This window comes from Carassius carassius, chromosome 39 (assembly GCF_963082965.1).
Source record: "Carassius carassius chromosome 39, fCarCar2.1, whole genome shotgun sequence".
In the NCBI taxonomy this organism is placed as follows: domain Eukaryota; kingdom Metazoa; phylum Chordata; class Actinopteri; order Cypriniformes; family Cyprinidae; genus Carassius; species Carassius carassius.
This window is the reverse complement of record NC_081793.1, coordinates 5,360,215-5,378,801: the sequence shown is the minus strand read 5'-3', so window position 1 is coordinate 5,378,801 and position 18,587 is coordinate 5,360,215. Positions and strand designations below refer to the sequence as shown.

Here is an 18,587-nt window from a genome sequence, read left to right as displayed (position 1 = left end):
TAATTAACCCAAATAAAATATTTACAACAATATTTTTTTGGATGCATATAATAGGCCGCTTCCAAAGATTTACACAATCATTTATTTAAAGGAGAAGTGTATTGTTTCTACACCAATAGCATCACCAATCGAAATTGTAAAAATAACAGTTTCAAACATATTTCTTGAACGTTTCCCTTGCTATTGATCAATCTAACAGATAGCCACGTGCCAAACTTACACCATTGGTTGAGTCAATGCCGTGCGGTGTTGCTATGATGTTCAAACAGATGAGCAACAGTTTAATAATCCCACATTAATTTTTATTTGATCAACACTTTGTATGTTGGTAAGTTAGATAAAACAAATAAATAAATAAATAAAAATCCACCAAAAGCTGAGAAAATTGAATTATTGTCGAAGACATGTTTGCTGTGCTATTTCAGAAAATCCATAACAGCACCCCCTAGCATATAATATTGAAAACACATATTGCCAGAATAACTTGACAAGGGCAGAAAAGCATTGTATAATAAATAATAGAAAAGTATCATCAGTGGCAGAGAAAGAGTTAATGAAGAACACATTTTGTGACTATTATAACCAGTATTTTGTTTATGAATATTGCAAATTCATACAATTTCAATTACTACATGTTATATAATGTTCTTTTTTTAATTAGCCTATATTCTACCAAATTGTATGAAAACTGTGCTTGAAGAAATATATAAATATATAATTGTGACGAGTGGGGCGGGGTCTTTACTTCGGAACATTCATTAATACCCACTGCCTGCAGCGTCTTCACACAAAGATTAAAGAAGTGTGAAGTGTGACATAATATACTTCTGTAAATAAAACAATTTGGAATCTTGATGTATTTGGAATATCCTGTAGTGTCCACTTCTCAGGGGACTTACAATCGAATTGAACAGATGTCTGTAATGATAAGAGATAGGCTACATACAAAATCGAGGGTTGCGAGAGTCGAGGGTTGCGAGGACTAGAATTGAGATCCACCGTTCTAGTATGTGATAACATGGGTGGGTCAGGAGAGTATGTGTATGCATTGTGATGCAGACAGTATGTGTTCATGTGTGTGTCAGGGTGTGTCAGGACTACAGCACTGCAGCAACAGCAGACACCCCCCCCCCTCTCTCTCTCTCTCTCTCTGTCAGTGTGTGAATATCTGGACTCTGAACTGTTGACCCAGACTACTCCTTATTTTCAGATCTACAGTTATTACATGCTTATTTATGTCATGTATCAGAACTGCACTTACCTCTGTGTTGAATTATTTTAGTTATTTAAACTAGGATGGACAGTTGTTGTTGTTAAATGCTATTTAATTACAGCTAACACAAAGTGCTGAAATTAGCATGTGGCTGGATGATCACATGCAAGGAGCCTGAATGTCATTTCATGTTTATAATATAAACATGGACCTAAACAGCAGACATGGATTGATTTTTTTTTTCTTTAACGATATAGGCTACCATACACATGTTAAAACAAATTTCTTTCATGTTTTCTTTGGAATCTTAAAAAATCAAGAAATGTATGGTCACATATTACCCCAAAATTAAAGGAAATAGTTAAGAAAATGAATTTACATACAGATGAAGAATTTACATTTAGTTATTTATTGTGACATTATTTTAAAAACATTTAAAGCACAATTTCTGTCTAATTTCTGCTTTGCAAAAAAATATATCTAATATATATATATATCCCTCTCCCTAATGATAATTGAATGATAATTGAAAGCAACAGCTCATGCTATCTTTGGAAGATCTGATTGTTATTTCTCTCTCTTTCAGACTGACAGTAATGCCAGTTACCTCAGAGCAGCCCGAGCTGGAAACCTCGAGAAAGCCCTCGATTATATCAAGTCTGGTGTGGACATTAACATCTGCAACCAGGTCATACACATTCCTTTTTGTAAAATTAACATTTAAATATGTACTACATTATATACTACCAAACTAGATCAAACTAGACAGTAAAGACATTTATAAAGTCAAAACACATTTCTATTTCAGATAAATGCTCTTCTCTTGTGAATAGTGAAATATGGTTTCAACAAAAATATGAAGTAGCACAACTGTTTTTAGCATTGGTAAATGTTTATCAAGCTGCAAATCTGCATATTAGAATGATTTGTGAAGGATCATGTGACACTCGACTGGAGTAATGATGCTGAAAATTCAGATTTGCAGATTTTTGAATAAATATATATTTTTTTAATATATTAAAATAGAATACAGTTATTTTAAATTGTGATAATATTTCACAAAACTACTGTTTTAACTCTATTTTTGACAAAATAAACACAGTCTTGGTGAGCGTAAGAGAATTTCTATTGTTAAGTAGCTCTGATTTAGATTTGATTTATCATGAACCATTTTTTATCTGAAATGCTTCATTGTAGTCTTAAATAATATAGATAAATAGTGAATATATTGTCATGATTCATCTGTTTCTCGGGATGCAGAATGGGTTGAACGCTCTTCACCTAGCAGCTAAAGAAGGCCACGTGGAGGTTGTGGCTGAGCTTATTAAACTTGGTGCCACCGTGGATGCTGCAACAAAGGTAAGACCCACTTTACCAGATCAGATATTATAACACCCCACTATTAATACACTATTCGCACTAGTTAAGATTATTAAGCATATGAATTAAAGATGATAAGTGTGTTACTCAGCAGCACATGACTTCAGAGACATGACTTTCTTCAAAGTCACTGTTGCCTGATGTTCAGGTTGACTATCAGCCTTTACCAAGGGCTGGATCTACTCATTCATGCTGAGGATCTTCAAGAAGGAAGATTCCAGTAATGGTTTTAGAAACTCAGATTACACTTTGAAGAATTCACTTTTTATCAGTACCAGAACAGAGACAGAAATAACGAGGAAGCATGCCAAAAGACACTGCTCACTGTGAGTCAGACTGTTCTCTTGTGTTATTCTGATTCCAGAAAGGAAACTCTGCTCTGCACATAGCATCGCTTGCTGGACAGGCAGATGTCGTCAAGGTACTTGTGAATAATGGAGCGATTATCAACGCCCAGTCTCAGGTACAGTCAGCACTTGACAGAGAATGAGTGGCTTTTAATTTACTGTAAAACATGATTCCATTCTTACAATGCGTTCAAGTCATGTCAGAAAGATAGTATTTACACACTTTATGGATTTTCAAGTTGAACGCACATGAACTCCTCCTCAAAGTCATAATTACAGAAGGGAAACTTTCTTAAAACCCCAATTTTCTGAGATGGGGTCATGTCAGTGAGAAAATATGGCAATAGAGGTAGCATCTGTATTGACAGTAAATATGTTTAAATATGTTATTAATGAAAAAGTTTTTATCCCATTTAGAAAAAAAAAAAAGCATGTACAGAATACAGTAGTACCGTATTTTCCGGACTATAAGTCGCACTTTTTTTCATAGTTTGGCTGGTCCTGAGACTTATAGTCAGGTGCGACTTATTTATCTAAATTAATTTGACATGAACCGAGAGAAATGAACTAACATAAAACATTACCGTCTACAGCCACGATAGGGCGCTCTATGCTGCCAGAGATGTTGCTCAGTGCTCCTGTAGTCTACACTGAGCAGCACAGAGCGCCCTCCCGCGGCTGTAGACGGTAATGTTTTCTCTTGGTTCTTGGTTCTAAATAAATGCGACTTATAGTCCAGTGCGACTTATATATGTTTTTTTCCTTGTCATGACGTATTTTTGGACTGATGCGACTTATACTAGGGTGCGACTTATAGTCCGAAAAATACGGTATGTACAGTTACGAATATCGACCTTTTTCACATTTCCGGGTTTCTCAGCAGAAGTCGTCATAGTTGAGTAAACTTCTACAGCACAAATATATATTTTGCAATCCCATTTGCTCAAATAGCAAAAGAAAGTTTAGCTGGACACCCCTGATGTTGACGTTTTGAAAGATGACAGCAGATTTTGTCTGGGCCTGCTAATAACAATGCTAGCTAATTTCTGGTTAGCTACAAAATTAACATCACCAAAAAAATAAAACATTTGAAAATAAAACAAACTACATTAAAGCTTTGAAAAGGGGGCAACATCATTTAAAATGGTAATTTATTCAGATTATATAATTTATGACAAAAAGAATGAGGTGTTTTGAATTATTGAACCAGGATTATGGTCACAGCATTAAAACTCAACAATAAAAGGGCGAAAACACATTTATGAAAAGCAGCATGTTCATTAGATAAATACTTTGCTATAAAAACTGCCACACCACAGAAAAACGTAGGTAGTGCTACTTTTAGTTCGTTTTACTTTCCACCGCTAACTGAACTGGATTTTTTGTTGTTCAGGTAGCTATTTATACAATTATAATATACACACAATTAACTTCTTCAGCTAGATTCTTTTCAAACTGTTGCTTTGTCATGACAGTGGTTGATCTGAAAGAGAAGGCCAACCATAAAAGTCAGTTCATGCTAATATCCACTGTAGCACCACAGAGAATGTGACTTTTGAGTAAAGTTCTGATGTTTAAGTTCTCAGTTTCTCCTCAAATAGCTCTAAAAGAATTTTGAAGTGCTGCATTAAATATAACCTTCTTATTTCTCCATTTTGAGAAGAACTGTTGGGATTTGAGAGCTGGTCTGGTTGATAGTTATAGTAGTGCAGGCGTTTATGCCTTGTCACCGAAATGATCCTCAGGGAGTCCAAAATTAAACACGCACACACACACATGCGTATGGGAGACTAGAGACAGACTATGTTTTATCTCAAGAGCTTATCACAAGTGCAGCCTGGTTCTGCTTTCTCACACTGCAGTGTTTAAAATAGAGACACTCACTTCGTGAACAAGGAGGCTGATTGCAAATTGTTAAATGTTTGATATTCTTTTTGTACCGGAGTCTAAAAAGTGTCCACATTTATCAATATTAGCTAGCTAGCTACTTTAGCTGACTCATTTCAGCTATGGTGCTTTATAGGCCCAGGCTTTATTTGTGTTTGCATAACTACAGATTAACACAGAATTTGAGTTTTCCATTGTGAGTCCAATTTAACTTCCTGTGGGTGTGGACAATTCAGTTCACACTATTTAACTGAAAAGAAGCCAGATGTTAATTTCTAATGACCAGACATACTGCATATTTGAGGTGTGAAGGTATATCAAATAAGATGTTAAACTTGTTTAAGAAATCAGCATCACTGCAGTGAGGACCTGCTGCATGTCAGAGGCAGTGCTGTCATCCAAACTTGCATTCGAGTCATGGTTCAGCATGGGATGTATATGATTGCTTTGTTGCTTTATAAACTTAAAGAGAATATGAATGCAACAATTCTAAGTATTTTTGTTCCTGCTACAGAATGGCTTCACACCACTTTACATGGCTGCCCAGGAAAACCACCTGGATGTCATCAAATTCCTCCTGGATAATGGATCCAGTCAGAGCATTGCCACAGAGGTGAGCATAATTCATCCATCACTTACCTCACTGAAATTTCCAGCAGCCCTCTGAAATAACATACTACCATGTCTATCTAGCAATAATACATATAGGAACTCAGAATACCTTGTGACCTTGCTGTCCTTTTCAAGGCAGCAGGCAGACACTAGTTAGCCTGGCTTGAAGTGTGTGTGTGGGTGCATGACAGAGCAGGGCGCCAGACGTCACTGTCCTTGAGAATGTACCAGGCCCTTGTGTCTCTCAGACAGTGATTATGCACCAGAGAACACATTCGTGTTTGAAGAGCTGTTTGCATGTTAATGATCTGTGTTGGTGAGAATGAAGGTCCCATGAAAAAGATCCCATGCATTATGGCATTTTGATGTCAAGCTGTTCTCTGAGAATTATCAAATATTTTTAATTGCTCTTATTAAACATTTACTGGAAGTGTGCTGAAATGTTATATGTGTACAGTATGTTCATGCATCTTAAAACATTTTTAAGGCTTTCATCCCTAAAACACTTGTATGTTGAACTATTTCCATACACCACCAAGTTTTTAAAATATTCTGATATTATTATAGTTAGGAACTTAGTCAGTGTCCTGCAGAGTTTAGCTCCAACCTTCTCAGTTAATGTACACTTGTTTGGAGGTTTCTGGTAAATCAGAAGACCTTGATTGGGTGGTTCGGGTATAGTTGATAAGGATTAGATCTTAATTCTGCAGGACACCGGCCCTCCAGCAGAAGGGCTGGACACACCTGGCTGGGCAACTCTGGTCCTCGAGATCCATTTTCTTGCAGAGTTTAACTCCATCCCTGGCCAACCTCACCTGCCTGTGGCTTTCAAGTATTCCTGAAGACATTGACTAGCTTGTTCAGGTGTGCTTGATTAGGGTTGGAGCAAAACTCTGCAGGAAAGTGGATCTTGAGGTCCAGTGTTGCCCACCCTTGTCGAAGAGCATACTGAATCACAACTGATATAAACACTTCCTCTGGAAAATAATTCTGTAGTATACCTTTAAGATTTACATCTCTTTGGACTACTCAAGGATTCTTGTGTTGTGTGTTTGTAGGATGGTTTTACTCCTCTGGCCGTAGCTCTTCAGCAGGGTCATGATCAGGTGGTGTCTTTGCTCCTGGAGAACGACACCAAGGGGAAGGTACGGCTGCCTGCCCTGCACATCGCCGCTCGTAAGGACGATACTAAAGCAGCGGCGCTGCTTCTGCAGAATGACAACAATGCAGATGTCGAATCCAAGGTACCTCCATCAATATAAAGTCAAATCTTTCCATTAGTTTACATTTAGAACTTGATGGTGCTTTCCATTCAAACACAATAAATGATTAATGTGTTTTGGGATTAACACAATGTAAAACAATATCCATCTAAACAGACTTTGTGGTGGCTGTAAATCAATGGTGCATGATGGGAGATGCTCATTGTAGATTTACTTAAAACTAAATTGTGTCATCTTTAATCACAAGCCAGTTTAAAGCAACTACCAAACAGTTAAACTATAGGCAACTAGTAGATGCACCATCCAGTTAAGCCCTTGTAATGTCGTGTGATGTGTGGTTTGTCGCTCTCCCTCACGATGTAGCCACCGTACAGCTTAATGCTCCCCTTGTGACTTTGTGAACATTAACTGGACCATTCTTTCTTCTCCTGTTCTGGTGGTCCTTCTAGATGATGGTGAATAGAACAACAGAGGTATACATGTACAGATTCTACACACCTCGCAAAGTGCTCACATCATGCTGCTGCTGTGGCTGCCGCCCTTTCCCCTTCCCCTCCTGCCCCTGCTCATTGCTTTTTTGTCTCAGTAGAATGGCGCTTCTTTTACTAACGGCCAGCGGAAGACTAACATGAAGAAGAAACACTCTGGTTTAGCCGGCGAGGTCTGCAGCTGAGAGAGTTACTTATTTAGAACAGGGCCTATTCTGTAATACAGTGTGTGTTGGCGTGTTTTTGTTTGTGTAATATTTTATGCCACTAGTGGCCCAAATGGAATTGCAAGATCATGATTTTCAAAACTCTTCTGACATTTGCCATTGGTCGCACAGATAGTCCTGCTCAAGAAGTTGACATACCAGTGGCCCACTTATTGTTTCTGTTTATTAAACTGGGATAGTTGTGCCCCAACAACAATAAATAATAATCAGATCTGCTGATTTTACCAGCCTAGACCAGTAGGAAAGTCTGTGCTGCTCCAGCTTGTTTATGCTGATTTGGTCCTGGTCCAGCCGATGGAACTGATATAATATCAATAAACCAACATATTGAAGTACTAATATTTGTTTTGAACCATTGTAATGCACTGATAACCACCAAAAACTGGTGGTGATGAGAAAGTCACATGATGAACCAAAGCTCATCACAAACAGCTTTTCTATGAGCTGAGGAGGGCAATGCTTATATATAAAAGGTGCACAGTGTCTTTCACACAAACACTAAACCCTATCATGGTGACACACATGATGCTGAAATAATGCAATAAGCCTAAACACAGTGTTATACTACAACTGCTTTAAACCTTAAATCTAAATGCCCTTTAGACCAAAGCCCAGAACTCTACTCTCCTGCAGGTGAAGGTAGTGTAGGATAAGACTCCTCAGCTGCAGAGCATTCGTCCCGTCTCATGCATGACATTCCCCTGCTAGCAGGTGTCAGCTGAAACAGCGACTCTCCTTCTCTTCTCTTCTCTTCTCTTCTCTTCTCTTCTCTTCTCTTCTCTTCTCTTCTCTTCTCTTCTCTTCTCTTCTCTTCTCTTCTCTTCTCTTCTCTTCTCTTCTCACTGTCCTACAACTTAACAGTTCTGACTTGCTGATGTTCTGATGTTTTAACAGCACATTGTTAAATGCAGTGCACCGTATGCATGTCTGCACACACATAATGTTATGGGTTCACCTCCACTAAAGTTTTATATGTTTTTCAATTCAAATTTGGTCTGAAGGTTGCTGTTATAAAGGCTTTGTACATCTGAGGAAAGTACATCCTTTAAAATGGAAAAAAAAACCTCCCATCTTTTGCAACCCCAGCATGGTGTGTAATCGGAGAGATTATTTTAAACTTAATATTTAGACCAAATCAAACAAAATAATCAGCTGCTGTAGATTGAGTTTACATGGTGCGAGGGATCAAGTGAAGGATGTGTCTTCCTTCAGTATTGTGCTGAGCTCATCTGTGTAGATCTGTTTTACTGATTTACTGCACCACGCCTGGCCTGGTGTCATCTTTTCATATGTAGAGGATGAGGTCAGGTCAGGTGACTTGGGGTCAGGGCCTTCAGAGTTCTGTGTGACATTTTGACCCCTGTGCTCTATTTCTCTCTGTCCCTCTCCAGAGTGGCTTCACCCCTCTCCACATAGCCGCTCATTATGGTAACATCAATGTAGCGACCCTTCTCCTGAACCGCGGGGCTGCCGTAGACTTCAAAGCGAGGGTAAGGACATAAACTCCAGCTGTACAATTTTGTAAGAGAGGAGTGCATAGATGTGAACAGTTCATGAACTACACTAGGGTCAGAACAGGGTCAGTCTATATATTCAGTGCCTTGTCTCCATGTCATCAGCTGTAAGCAGCTGAGTTCTGGAATTTATTAGCTGTCATATGGCAGTAATTTCAAATCCTCTAATTTGTTTATCTGAACAATGGCACTGGTACACAGCACTGTTTGTATGATGCATATTAGTGTGCAAGTGTTCCAGATCACTGTATGTAAGAGTTTCTTTAAAATAAATAAATGATGTTTTCTCTCACTTCACGATCGCTCAGAGTGGGTTTTCTCTCAAGCAAGCAGAGAGTGGAAAATGGGAAGCCTGGCAGTGGAGTAGCAGTGGAGGAAATAGAGATTTAGTAAGCTATCACTAGAGGGTGGTGTATCCCAATACTTCTGTCTACAGTGTGAAGATGGTGCACTTCATCTGTGCCACTGCAGCTATAGACAGAATCTCTCTTTTGTGAAACATTAAAAATCTCTAAGATGGAACATATATTGTTCACCAAAGACTTAATATCATGCTTATATTCCACCAGCAACATTATCACAGATGCAGAAAAATTAAGACACAATAAATTATTGAATGCTGTATTAATGTTTGTATGATTTTTAGAGTATTGGTATAATTAATAACCTCCAATAATGTTTTTTTTTAATGAAATATACAATAGTAAAATAAAACATTAATGCATGCTGTTGCTTACTACAGACTTGTCCTTCAGTTCGTAAAAAATAAATAAAAAGCTCACAACACAAATACAGTTTTTAGGAGATAGGTATATATTGTATTTTGATATATTCTCATTTTGGATACATGTATGCTCAAGACTGATATAGAAATAAAAATGTTTTATACTTCTTGTGATTGGTCACTTCCTTGTCAATGAATAATAAACATTTAAAGTGAAAATTATGTTTTAATTTCAGCAATTTTGTGAACATCGTATTTGCTGCTGACATTAAATGATATTATTTAGCCATTGTTCTTTTTGACATTTGTAATAGCATTAGTCAAATAATCATGCCCATATAATGTACACAGAGAAGGGACATCAAATGAGTATTTGTTTTGTAAGATTTCAGTTTTCTGACTAAAAAATATTACCAAGAGAACAGTTTAACCAGAATAAGCAAAGTTTAATGGGTGGTTAGAGAGTTTGACTCCCAACCCTAGGGTTGTGGGTTCGAATCCCAGGCCGGCAAGGCATACTGCTCCCCTGGCGCCGCAGCATAAATGGCTGCCCTCTGCTCTGGGTGTGTGTGTGTGTGTGTGTGTGTGTTCACTGCTCTGTGTGTGTGCACTTTGGATGGGTTAAATGCAGAGCACGAATTCTGAGTATGGGTCACCATAGTTGGCTGAATGTCACTTTTTTTCACTTTGAAAGTGCGCAGTTTTTCAATGAATAGAAATTCTTCCTTTTAAAATTATTATTATGTCAGTTGTTATTAAACAGTCACAACACCAATATAGTATGTGCTTACATGTAATCAGCTTTGTTCTTTTGATTATGTGTCTGACAATTAGTTTTGTCTTTTTATTGTGGCAGAATGACATCACGCCTCTCCATGTGGCATCGAAAAGAGGAAATGCAAACATGGTCAGGCTGCTGCTGGAGAGAGGAGCTCGAATTGACGCCAGAACCAAGGTCAGTGCCGCAAGAAGTCGAAAAACACACACACTGTCTTTCTTTTCCAGCTCTATATTTAAGTCATCAGAGGAAGTGAGCACATTTACTGCACAATGGCATGGTCATATTATATAATTCAGAAAGAATGGGGAAGAAATCAAATCTGTCCTTTTTTTTTTCTTTTTTTTTTTACATTTCAGAGGAAACTAATTCAGTTGCTGTTCATTTGTGACCAGTCTCAGCTGCTTTCTTAGAAGCACAAGATGCTTTTCTAAATGAACAGGGAATTTATTTGGAAAGGAAAATTCAAGGATACATGCCATTTGATTCTAATAAATGATAACAACTGCAGCCCTCAGGTTACATGAGTTTGGCACCGCCGTCGAAGAGAAATTGCAAATGAAATTGCATGCAGATGTTGCGCTCTTCTCTCTCTTCAGTTGTGATATGCTGTCTTTCACATATCGTCACATATCGGTAATACTGGGAGGGATTGTAATGTTAACGATGGCTGATGTTTGTAGATTCTGGCACCTGCCAGTGGAGCAGTGTGTAATGTGTATGTGTGTGTTTGTTTTCAAATATCCAGGACGGCCTGACACCTTTACACTGTGGAGCGAGGAGCGGTCATGAGCAAGTAGTTGAGTTGTTACTAGATCGAGGAGCACCCATCCTCTCTAAGACCAAGGTTAGATATGCTGTTCTGCACTTAAAGATTCATTTTCTGTCATCATTTACTCACCCTCATGTCTTTCAAACTTACTTTCTTCTGTGGAACACAAAAGGAGATATTCTGGAGAAAGTTTATGCTGCTCTTTTCCATATATTGAATAGGAATGGGAACTTTGTGTGCAAAACGGAATGAAATGCTGAATGCAAATGTTATATGGAAAAGTGCAGCCTGGACATTTTGCTAAGCATCTCCTTTTGTCTTGCAAGATTTATTTACATAGGACTTTATAGAATCTGTTTGTTTTAAAGCAGCTTTACAATTATAAACAAGAAAACAGCAGTGTTAATCAATTATGAAACAATGTTTTTGCTGTAAAACAGCTGTACAGAAGACAATACTGTCATTATTCATTTTAGTTCAAAGTTAATTCAGCTCAATCCAGTTCAGCTTTTGTTACTCCTTTGTAAGTCTCTTTGGATCAAAGTGTCTGCTAAATGCATCAATGCAAATATTACTAAATACAAATAGTCTTTGAAATCCATTGAAACATTTTTGTGTTCTAGTAAGGGTTATATGGGTTTGGAATGACATGATAGCATGTGAATGACATCATGTTTCGAATGAACTGTTCCTTTTAAGTGTATACAGATGTGACAATATCATTTTTTCTTCTATTTTTCCATTGCATAACTGAACGCTTTTCTGGTATCTCAAAGCAAAGCAAAACATGGTCACAGACTTCTCACCAAATTAGATAATATCCCAACCGATTAGTGTAGCAATGGAGCAGTTGTTTTAGTACAAATAGTGACATTTTAAAATTATCTCACTGTTCTTTTAACCGAAATGTTGTTTTTGATGGGGAATTATGTCTCTATTAGATTTAAAGTTGAAAGTTTACTTTTGCTTCTCTGAATTCTTCAAAAGATCCATCTGTGATTCCTGTGAGATGCCAACTGAAAAATAGAGAATTGATAAGTGAAAGTTCTTCAGTTATTTTGTTTCGTCATAACCTAAATTGTTGTGTATTTCAACAGAATGGCCTTTCACCATTGCACATGGCCACGCAAGGAGATCATCTGAACTGCGTTCAGCTCTTGCTTCATCATGAAGTGCCTGTGGACGACGTCACCAACGATTACCTGACAGCCCTGCATGTCGCTGCACACTGCGGACATTACAAAGTTGCCAATGTGCTTGTGGACAAGAAGGCCAATCCTAATGCCAAAGCACTGGTGAGTCTTGCATTCACAAGTGGAATGTTTCAATGTTTCATAGCCAGACCTTTGACTATAGGAATAAGGTCGGGTACGTTTATTTTGGCCAAGATCCAACTATTTAAAGGTATAGTTCACCCAAAAAAGAAATTCTGCCATTTACAATTTGTTAAAAACCTGTATGAGTTGGTTAGGGTAAAAAGTTTTCACTCAGAAATTGCACAAATTTCACAAACAAGCAACAGCAAGTAATACAATGAATTAAACATGAGATTTTATTTTCTTGTAAAACATACTCCGAGTCTTATATATAAGACTGGTTTTGTGGTCCAGGGTCATATATATATATTTTTACAACTTTGAAAAAACATTTTTTACAGTAAAGTTTAAACTCAGCTTTCCAGCTTTGTGTGCAATATGCATCAGATACACGGAGCTTATCTGTAGAGTCTCGTAAAATTCCATAATTCTTTTTTTTTTCCTCCCTTTGGCTTTCACCTTAGATGGTACCCTCCAAATGTTATATGTGGGCACTAGGAGGGAAAACCCTGACATGTAACATTTTGTTACTGCACAGCACCATGGCAGTCAGTAAAAAGCCACTTTTGGCAAAGAGCGCAGTGAATACTGTAATCCTCTGAAGGAATGGTTACAGAACGGGCGTGTCTCTGCACTTTATAAGGAAAAAAGGAAGGAAGGAAGAAAGAAAGAAAACTTTAGAAAGACAAGTCTGCCAAGCATTGAGCAGCAGGAGTCACATGTTTTCATTCGTCTGGAAGCAAAGCTTTGTTAACTCTTCAGTCATCTGGTTATGGGGGAAAAGCAACCCGATTTTCATTCAAAATTTGGAGTAAAAGCCACCAGAATCTTTTTCTCTCTGTAGAATGGTTTTACACCACTTCATATCGCTTGCAAGAAGAACAGGATTAAAGTGATGGAGCTGCTGCTGAAACACGGAGCGTCCATTCAGGCTGTGACTGAGGTGAGAGAGAGAGTTTCTTTCTATTTGCAGAGCTTGCTTTGCTGTACACTGTGGTCTATTTCAATCAACTGCTTAATAACTGTAAGAAATATTGTTTATCCCTTTTAAGAAATGTTGCATGTCTGTGGAAACCAGGGTCGTTGGAACCATTTTAATTGGAGACTTTTTGGAATACATTTATTTATTTTAAAGTTCTATTTTACTTGTTTATGGTGTGAAGAACAGTGTCTTTAAGACCAGCTGACTGCTTATTCAGAACAAATCAGCTAAATATGTCACCTAATTAATATTCATGAGCCAAGTTGATTTGAATGTTATGTCACCTAAATAATATTCATGGACCAATTTGATAAGGTTTATAAAATGTCCCTACTACATTTCTGATTGTTCCTATGCTTTCAGATGTAAATAGTATGCTGTTAAATGAGATTACAAAGCCTGTTTACAGCTCAGAAAAGGTTTTTGCAACTTTATAGTTCAGAATTTAGATTTTATTTGTGACTTATATGTTCCAATTGTGACTTTATATCATGCAATTATTTCTCATAATTGCAAATTTGTCAGACAATGCAACTATAAAACTCAAAGTGTCACTTTATAATTTGCAACGTGACTATATATGTCAAAATATTGATTTGATTTCCTATAACTGCAACTTTAAAATTTACAATTTGACTTTATTTCTCATTGTGTCATTTAAAATCTCACATATCTGGCAATGTGTCTTTAAATCTTGCAGTGGTAACTTTGTTTCTAGTAATTGTTATTATTTCTTGTAATTGCAGAATACTATGTTTCACAATTGCAACTGTATTTCTCAGCATTTGCAACTTTACATCTCACATTATTTTAAACTTTAATCCGAGGCAGAAGTTTCCATACATGGAGATCATGCATTTAACAATAAAGTGAGATGTAAAGCATTTCAATCAAATATGCCATTGTTTTGAGAAAAAAATTTACAAAAAAAAAAAGGCATTTTGAAATGAGGTAATATGTGCTTTAGCAAGCAGTTCCCAGTGCTACAAAGCTGCATATTTTTGTGTCTCTGGCAGTCTGGACTCACGCCGATTCATGTGGCTGCTTTTATGGGCCATGAAAACATTGTGACTCAGCTGACAAATCATGGAGCATCTTCTAACACGATGAATGTGGTGAGTACAGCCGTCCCCAACCCCACCAGCACCAAACAAACAATTTTACAAGTTTTTTTGAATAATGAAAACAAAAACAAAAAATAAAGTAAATCAAAAAGTATTGGAGCGAAGCCCCAGAGGCCAGTCGTGTTCCTCTCTGGAACATGTCATTGCTTACCACATTGGTTTGGTCTCCCGTTTCATAAAGCCTTTTAGGGTAATAACAGTCTCCGTCCATGTGCTTTAACATACGTCTGACCGCAGGTTTGAGCTCCTCAGTCTACTGTAATTAGAGTACAGTCAGACTATAATCATGCTCGACTGTTCCCCATCAGACAGACAATGGGCCAACACAGAGCCACTGTTACTGTATAAACATGTTTGTTTTTGTGAAAAGTGGGGACATCCCATAGGCGCAATGGTTTTTATACTGTAAAAACTGTATTTTCTATCGTCCTAGACCAACCCTACCCCTAAACCTAACCCTCACAGGAAACTTTGTGCATTTTTACTTTCTCAAAAAAACTCATTCTGTATGATTTATAAGCGTTTTGAAAAATGGGGACATGGGTTATGTCCTTATAAGTCACCCTCTCCTTGTAATACCTGTGTCATACCCAAGTCATTATACAGAGTTGTGTCCTGATATGTCACAAAAACAAGAGCACACACACACCCAAAGACTTACTGTCCAAACACAGTAGTACCTTTTTTCCAGAAGCTTCTTCTGTGTGTGTTTTAGAGGGGAGAGACAGCACTCCATATGGCTGCCAGGGCAGGACAGGCAAACGTGGTGAAATTTCTGGTGGCGAATGGAGCAGATGTGGACGCCAAAGCCAAGGTGAGTGAGAGATATGAGATTAAGTATGTGCTGCATCATTAGAGGTCTTCGCAAAGATGCTCAACTTAGTGATTTGAATGAAGCCCTAACCCTTAAATGTTAAAATTCGGCATGTAGTTTGCTCCAGTCGTGCAACCTTGTTGAGGAGAGGCGTGTTGTTGTATTTCATAGATTTATAATAATTTAATTTTGTCTGGCAGACGATAAAACAGATTAAAAACAAACTCCACTTCTACTGAATGAAAGGCTCAAGAGAGACATGAGTGTGGACTTTTTTGATTTGAGTCACAAAGCAACCGCTCAGAACACCCTAACATTCAAATAGCAACATGCTAAAAACCACTCAGAACACCTTAACATTAATAGAGTATTGCCCCAGCAACTGTCCAATCAGAACACCAAAAAACACTAGCAACCATGCAAAACACTGGCAACATTGCAGCAACTTATACACGCAACCACCAAACAACCACTCAGAACACTAGCCACATTGCAGCAACATGCACAACATCACTCAGAATATCTTAGCACTGAACTTAATACTGAAACTGCATGGCAACGTGCTAAAACCACTCAAAAAAAACCTTTGCTACCACTTAGTAACACTAAAGCAGCCACCGAAAACACAATTGCAACATTGTAGTAACATGCTCAACACCATTTTAGCAACCAGCTAAAACACACTAGAAATCACAGAGCAACATGAACAGAAAACACCTTGACAACTGTAGAGCATTGCCCTGACAACCACCCAATAAGAAGCAACTGTTGCAGCACACTAAAAACACACAAAAGCAATCTTCAAACAAAGTGGTAACAACCACCTAGAATACTAGCAACCTTTTAGCAACATACACAACATCACTCAGGATATCTTAGCAACTAGCCTACCTAGCACACCCTAGAAAAATCTCATAGCAACATGCTAAAACCGCTTGAAACACCTTTTCAACCACCTAGTAACACTTTAGCAACCATTGAGAACACACTAGCAACATTGTAGCATCATGCGCATCACTATTTTAGCAACCCGCAAGATCACCCAAGACATAGCATATCAACAAGCTAAAAACACTCCTTAACAACTGTAGAGCATTGCCCTGGCAACCATATAACAATACAATTAAAACTACAAACAACTCTTTAGCAATCACTCAGAACACTAGCAACATTGTAGCACCACACACAACATTATTCAGAATATCTTAGCAACCACCTGGCACATCCTAGGAAAATTGCATAGCAACGTGCTGAAACTAATCAAAACACATTAGCAGCCACCTAGTAACAGTCTAGCATAGGGGTGCACGATAAATATCGTCCAATAATTAGTAGTCAGTAAAGCCGGTTATCTAATCAGTGGTAAATTCCATCAGGTGCGTGATTTCACATAGAGAAGCTGTTACTACACAGAGCCGTTGTTAACTGACTAGCTGCGCAAATCCATGTTCATTATCAGCTTTTGTTTGGATAGCCCTGTAGAAGAGGACCTGTCTCTGCAATTCACCACATCACTTGCACACTCATCTTTTTATCTTCTTTTTCATTTCTATCCAAAGCTATATAGCAGGAACATTGAAAAGCTTGATATCTCTTTGTTGAGCATGGAAGCTCATGTGATTGCCGCTGGCTCGCGGTGCAGTCCAGTCGTACCCTGTACTAGTCAGGTAAACTGACTCATAACATGTGTAATGGCTCATGACCTCCAGAGTGTCCAAACTTGTACTGTATGTGCTCGGCCTAACAACTGTAGAGCACTGCCCCGGCAACCGCCCAGTCAGAACACCTTAGCATCCATATAGCAACACACTAAAAACACACAAATCACTTTAGCAGAAAATGTAAAAATCTGGTTTAAAAATTCTATTCAAACATTTTGCAATGCAATCAATCTATACTAATAGAAAACATTTGCTTGTTTCCGGTTACATGAAAGACTGTCAGAAGTGCCCCAATCCTCTTTAGCGTTGCCTCAATTAATTGAGTTCAACAGTCCTGAGAGGAAATATTAAAACGGTCTAGCATCTTACAACCTCTACAAAGCAAAAAAGACTAACAAGTCTTACGTGTGTGTGTGTGTGTTTGTAGGATGATCATACTCCACTGCATATATCCAGTCGTCTGGGCAAACCTGACATAGTCCAGCAGTTGTTGAAACACGCGGCTTCACCTGATGCCACCACCACATCCGGATACACGCCACTCCACCTGGCCGCTCGCGAAGGCCACAAAGATGTGGCATCCATCCTGCTGGACAATGGAGCATCTCTTGGCATCACCACCAAGGTCAGTCACACCAACAAAGCTGGATGATTAATGAAACTTTATTAGTGGTTAGATGATCAGCTTAAGCTGCCGTTTAGGCTATTTTTAACCTCTTAATACTCATGATATCCACACTTTGTTTACTTTTGTTATATACAGTAGATACATTCTCAGATCTACACTCTCAGAAAAAACATACAAAAGCTGTCCCTGGTGTATACCATTTAAGTACCTTTAAGGTACTTAAATGCATCCTTTATGGGTAAATAAGGTACGAAGGTGTGCCTTGTGAAAATGTACTGTCCCAGTGACAACTTTTGTACCTTTTTTAGAGTGTACTGTCCAAAAATGGAAATTAAAGTTGACAAATTATTCATCTTTTCAAAGACCTAAGGGTTTAGCAATAAAGTTCACTCTACAAGACTTAAAACCTTTTTATTGTGAGATGAGTCCAATCTTTTACACTAGAGTAAATTGTGCGCAGTGAAATACATCCAATGGCATTTTTTATCCACAGAAAGTGTTAAATCTAAGAAATATGGATTATGGACTGATTTCACTTGAAAGATTTATCCTCCCTCATATCTCTCCAAGAAAGTATGCAGTCTGAGAACAATTTATGCTGTAAAAATGTGTGATCTTATAGACTCTCACAAACAAAATGTGTCTGTCTCCAAAGTTTATTTTTTCAAAATGTAATTTTACTTTTAATATTTAATAATTATTACATAATGTTTACTTGTAATATAAATTCTTATTATTTGTTCATTTATTTGTGGTAAAAATGTCCAGAAATATGTCCAACTTCAACTTACTTTTTTAATTAACACTGTTTCAGGAAATACATACAACATGGGAAAGAAAATAGCCTTCGCCAATTTTAACAATCCCTTAGTCGTGGTGTTACAATGCATCATATTT

The 18,587-nt window shown here is 37.7% G+C and overlaps 1 protein-coding gene across 18 annotated transcripts in view; it reads left to right on the top strand.

Annotated features, from left to right (window-relative positions):
* The window catches only part of LOC132121271 (ankyrin-3-like), a 115,766-nt gene that overhangs the window by 30,622 nt on the left and 66,557 nt on the right, over positions 1 to 18,587 (top strand). For 11 of the 18 annotated variants that reach the window (XM_059530512.1, XM_059530502.1, XM_059530504.1 and 8 more), the window contains exons 2-15: positions 1,800 to 1,901; positions 2,474 to 2,572; positions 2,958 to 3,056; positions 5,342 to 5,440; positions 6,498 to 6,683; positions 7,112 to 7,135; positions 8,769 to 8,867; positions 10,472 to 10,570; positions 11,142 to 11,240; positions 12,263 to 12,460; positions 13,326 to 13,424; positions 14,480 to 14,578; positions 15,303 to 15,401; positions 17,490 to 17,687. In XM_059530512.1, coding sequence (XP_059386495.1) covers positions 1,800 to 1,901; positions 2,474 to 2,572; positions 2,958 to 3,056; positions 5,342 to 5,440; positions 6,498 to 6,683; positions 7,112 to 7,135; positions 8,769 to 8,867; positions 10,472 to 10,570; positions 11,142 to 11,240; positions 12,263 to 12,460; positions 13,326 to 13,424; positions 14,480 to 14,578; positions 15,303 to 15,401; positions 17,490 to 17,687 — 1,599 coding nt within the window. The remainder of the gene's footprint in view (positions 1 to 1,799; positions 1,902 to 2,473; positions 2,573 to 2,957; positions 3,057 to 5,341; positions 5,441 to 6,497; positions 6,684 to 7,111; positions 7,136 to 8,768; positions 8,868 to 10,471; positions 10,571 to 11,141; positions 11,241 to 12,262; positions 12,461 to 13,325; positions 13,425 to 14,479; positions 14,579 to 15,302; positions 15,402 to 17,489; positions 17,688 to 18,587) is intronic. The other 7 variants (XM_059530507.1, XM_059530508.1, XM_059530515.1 and 4 more) reach the window with 1 other exon arrangement.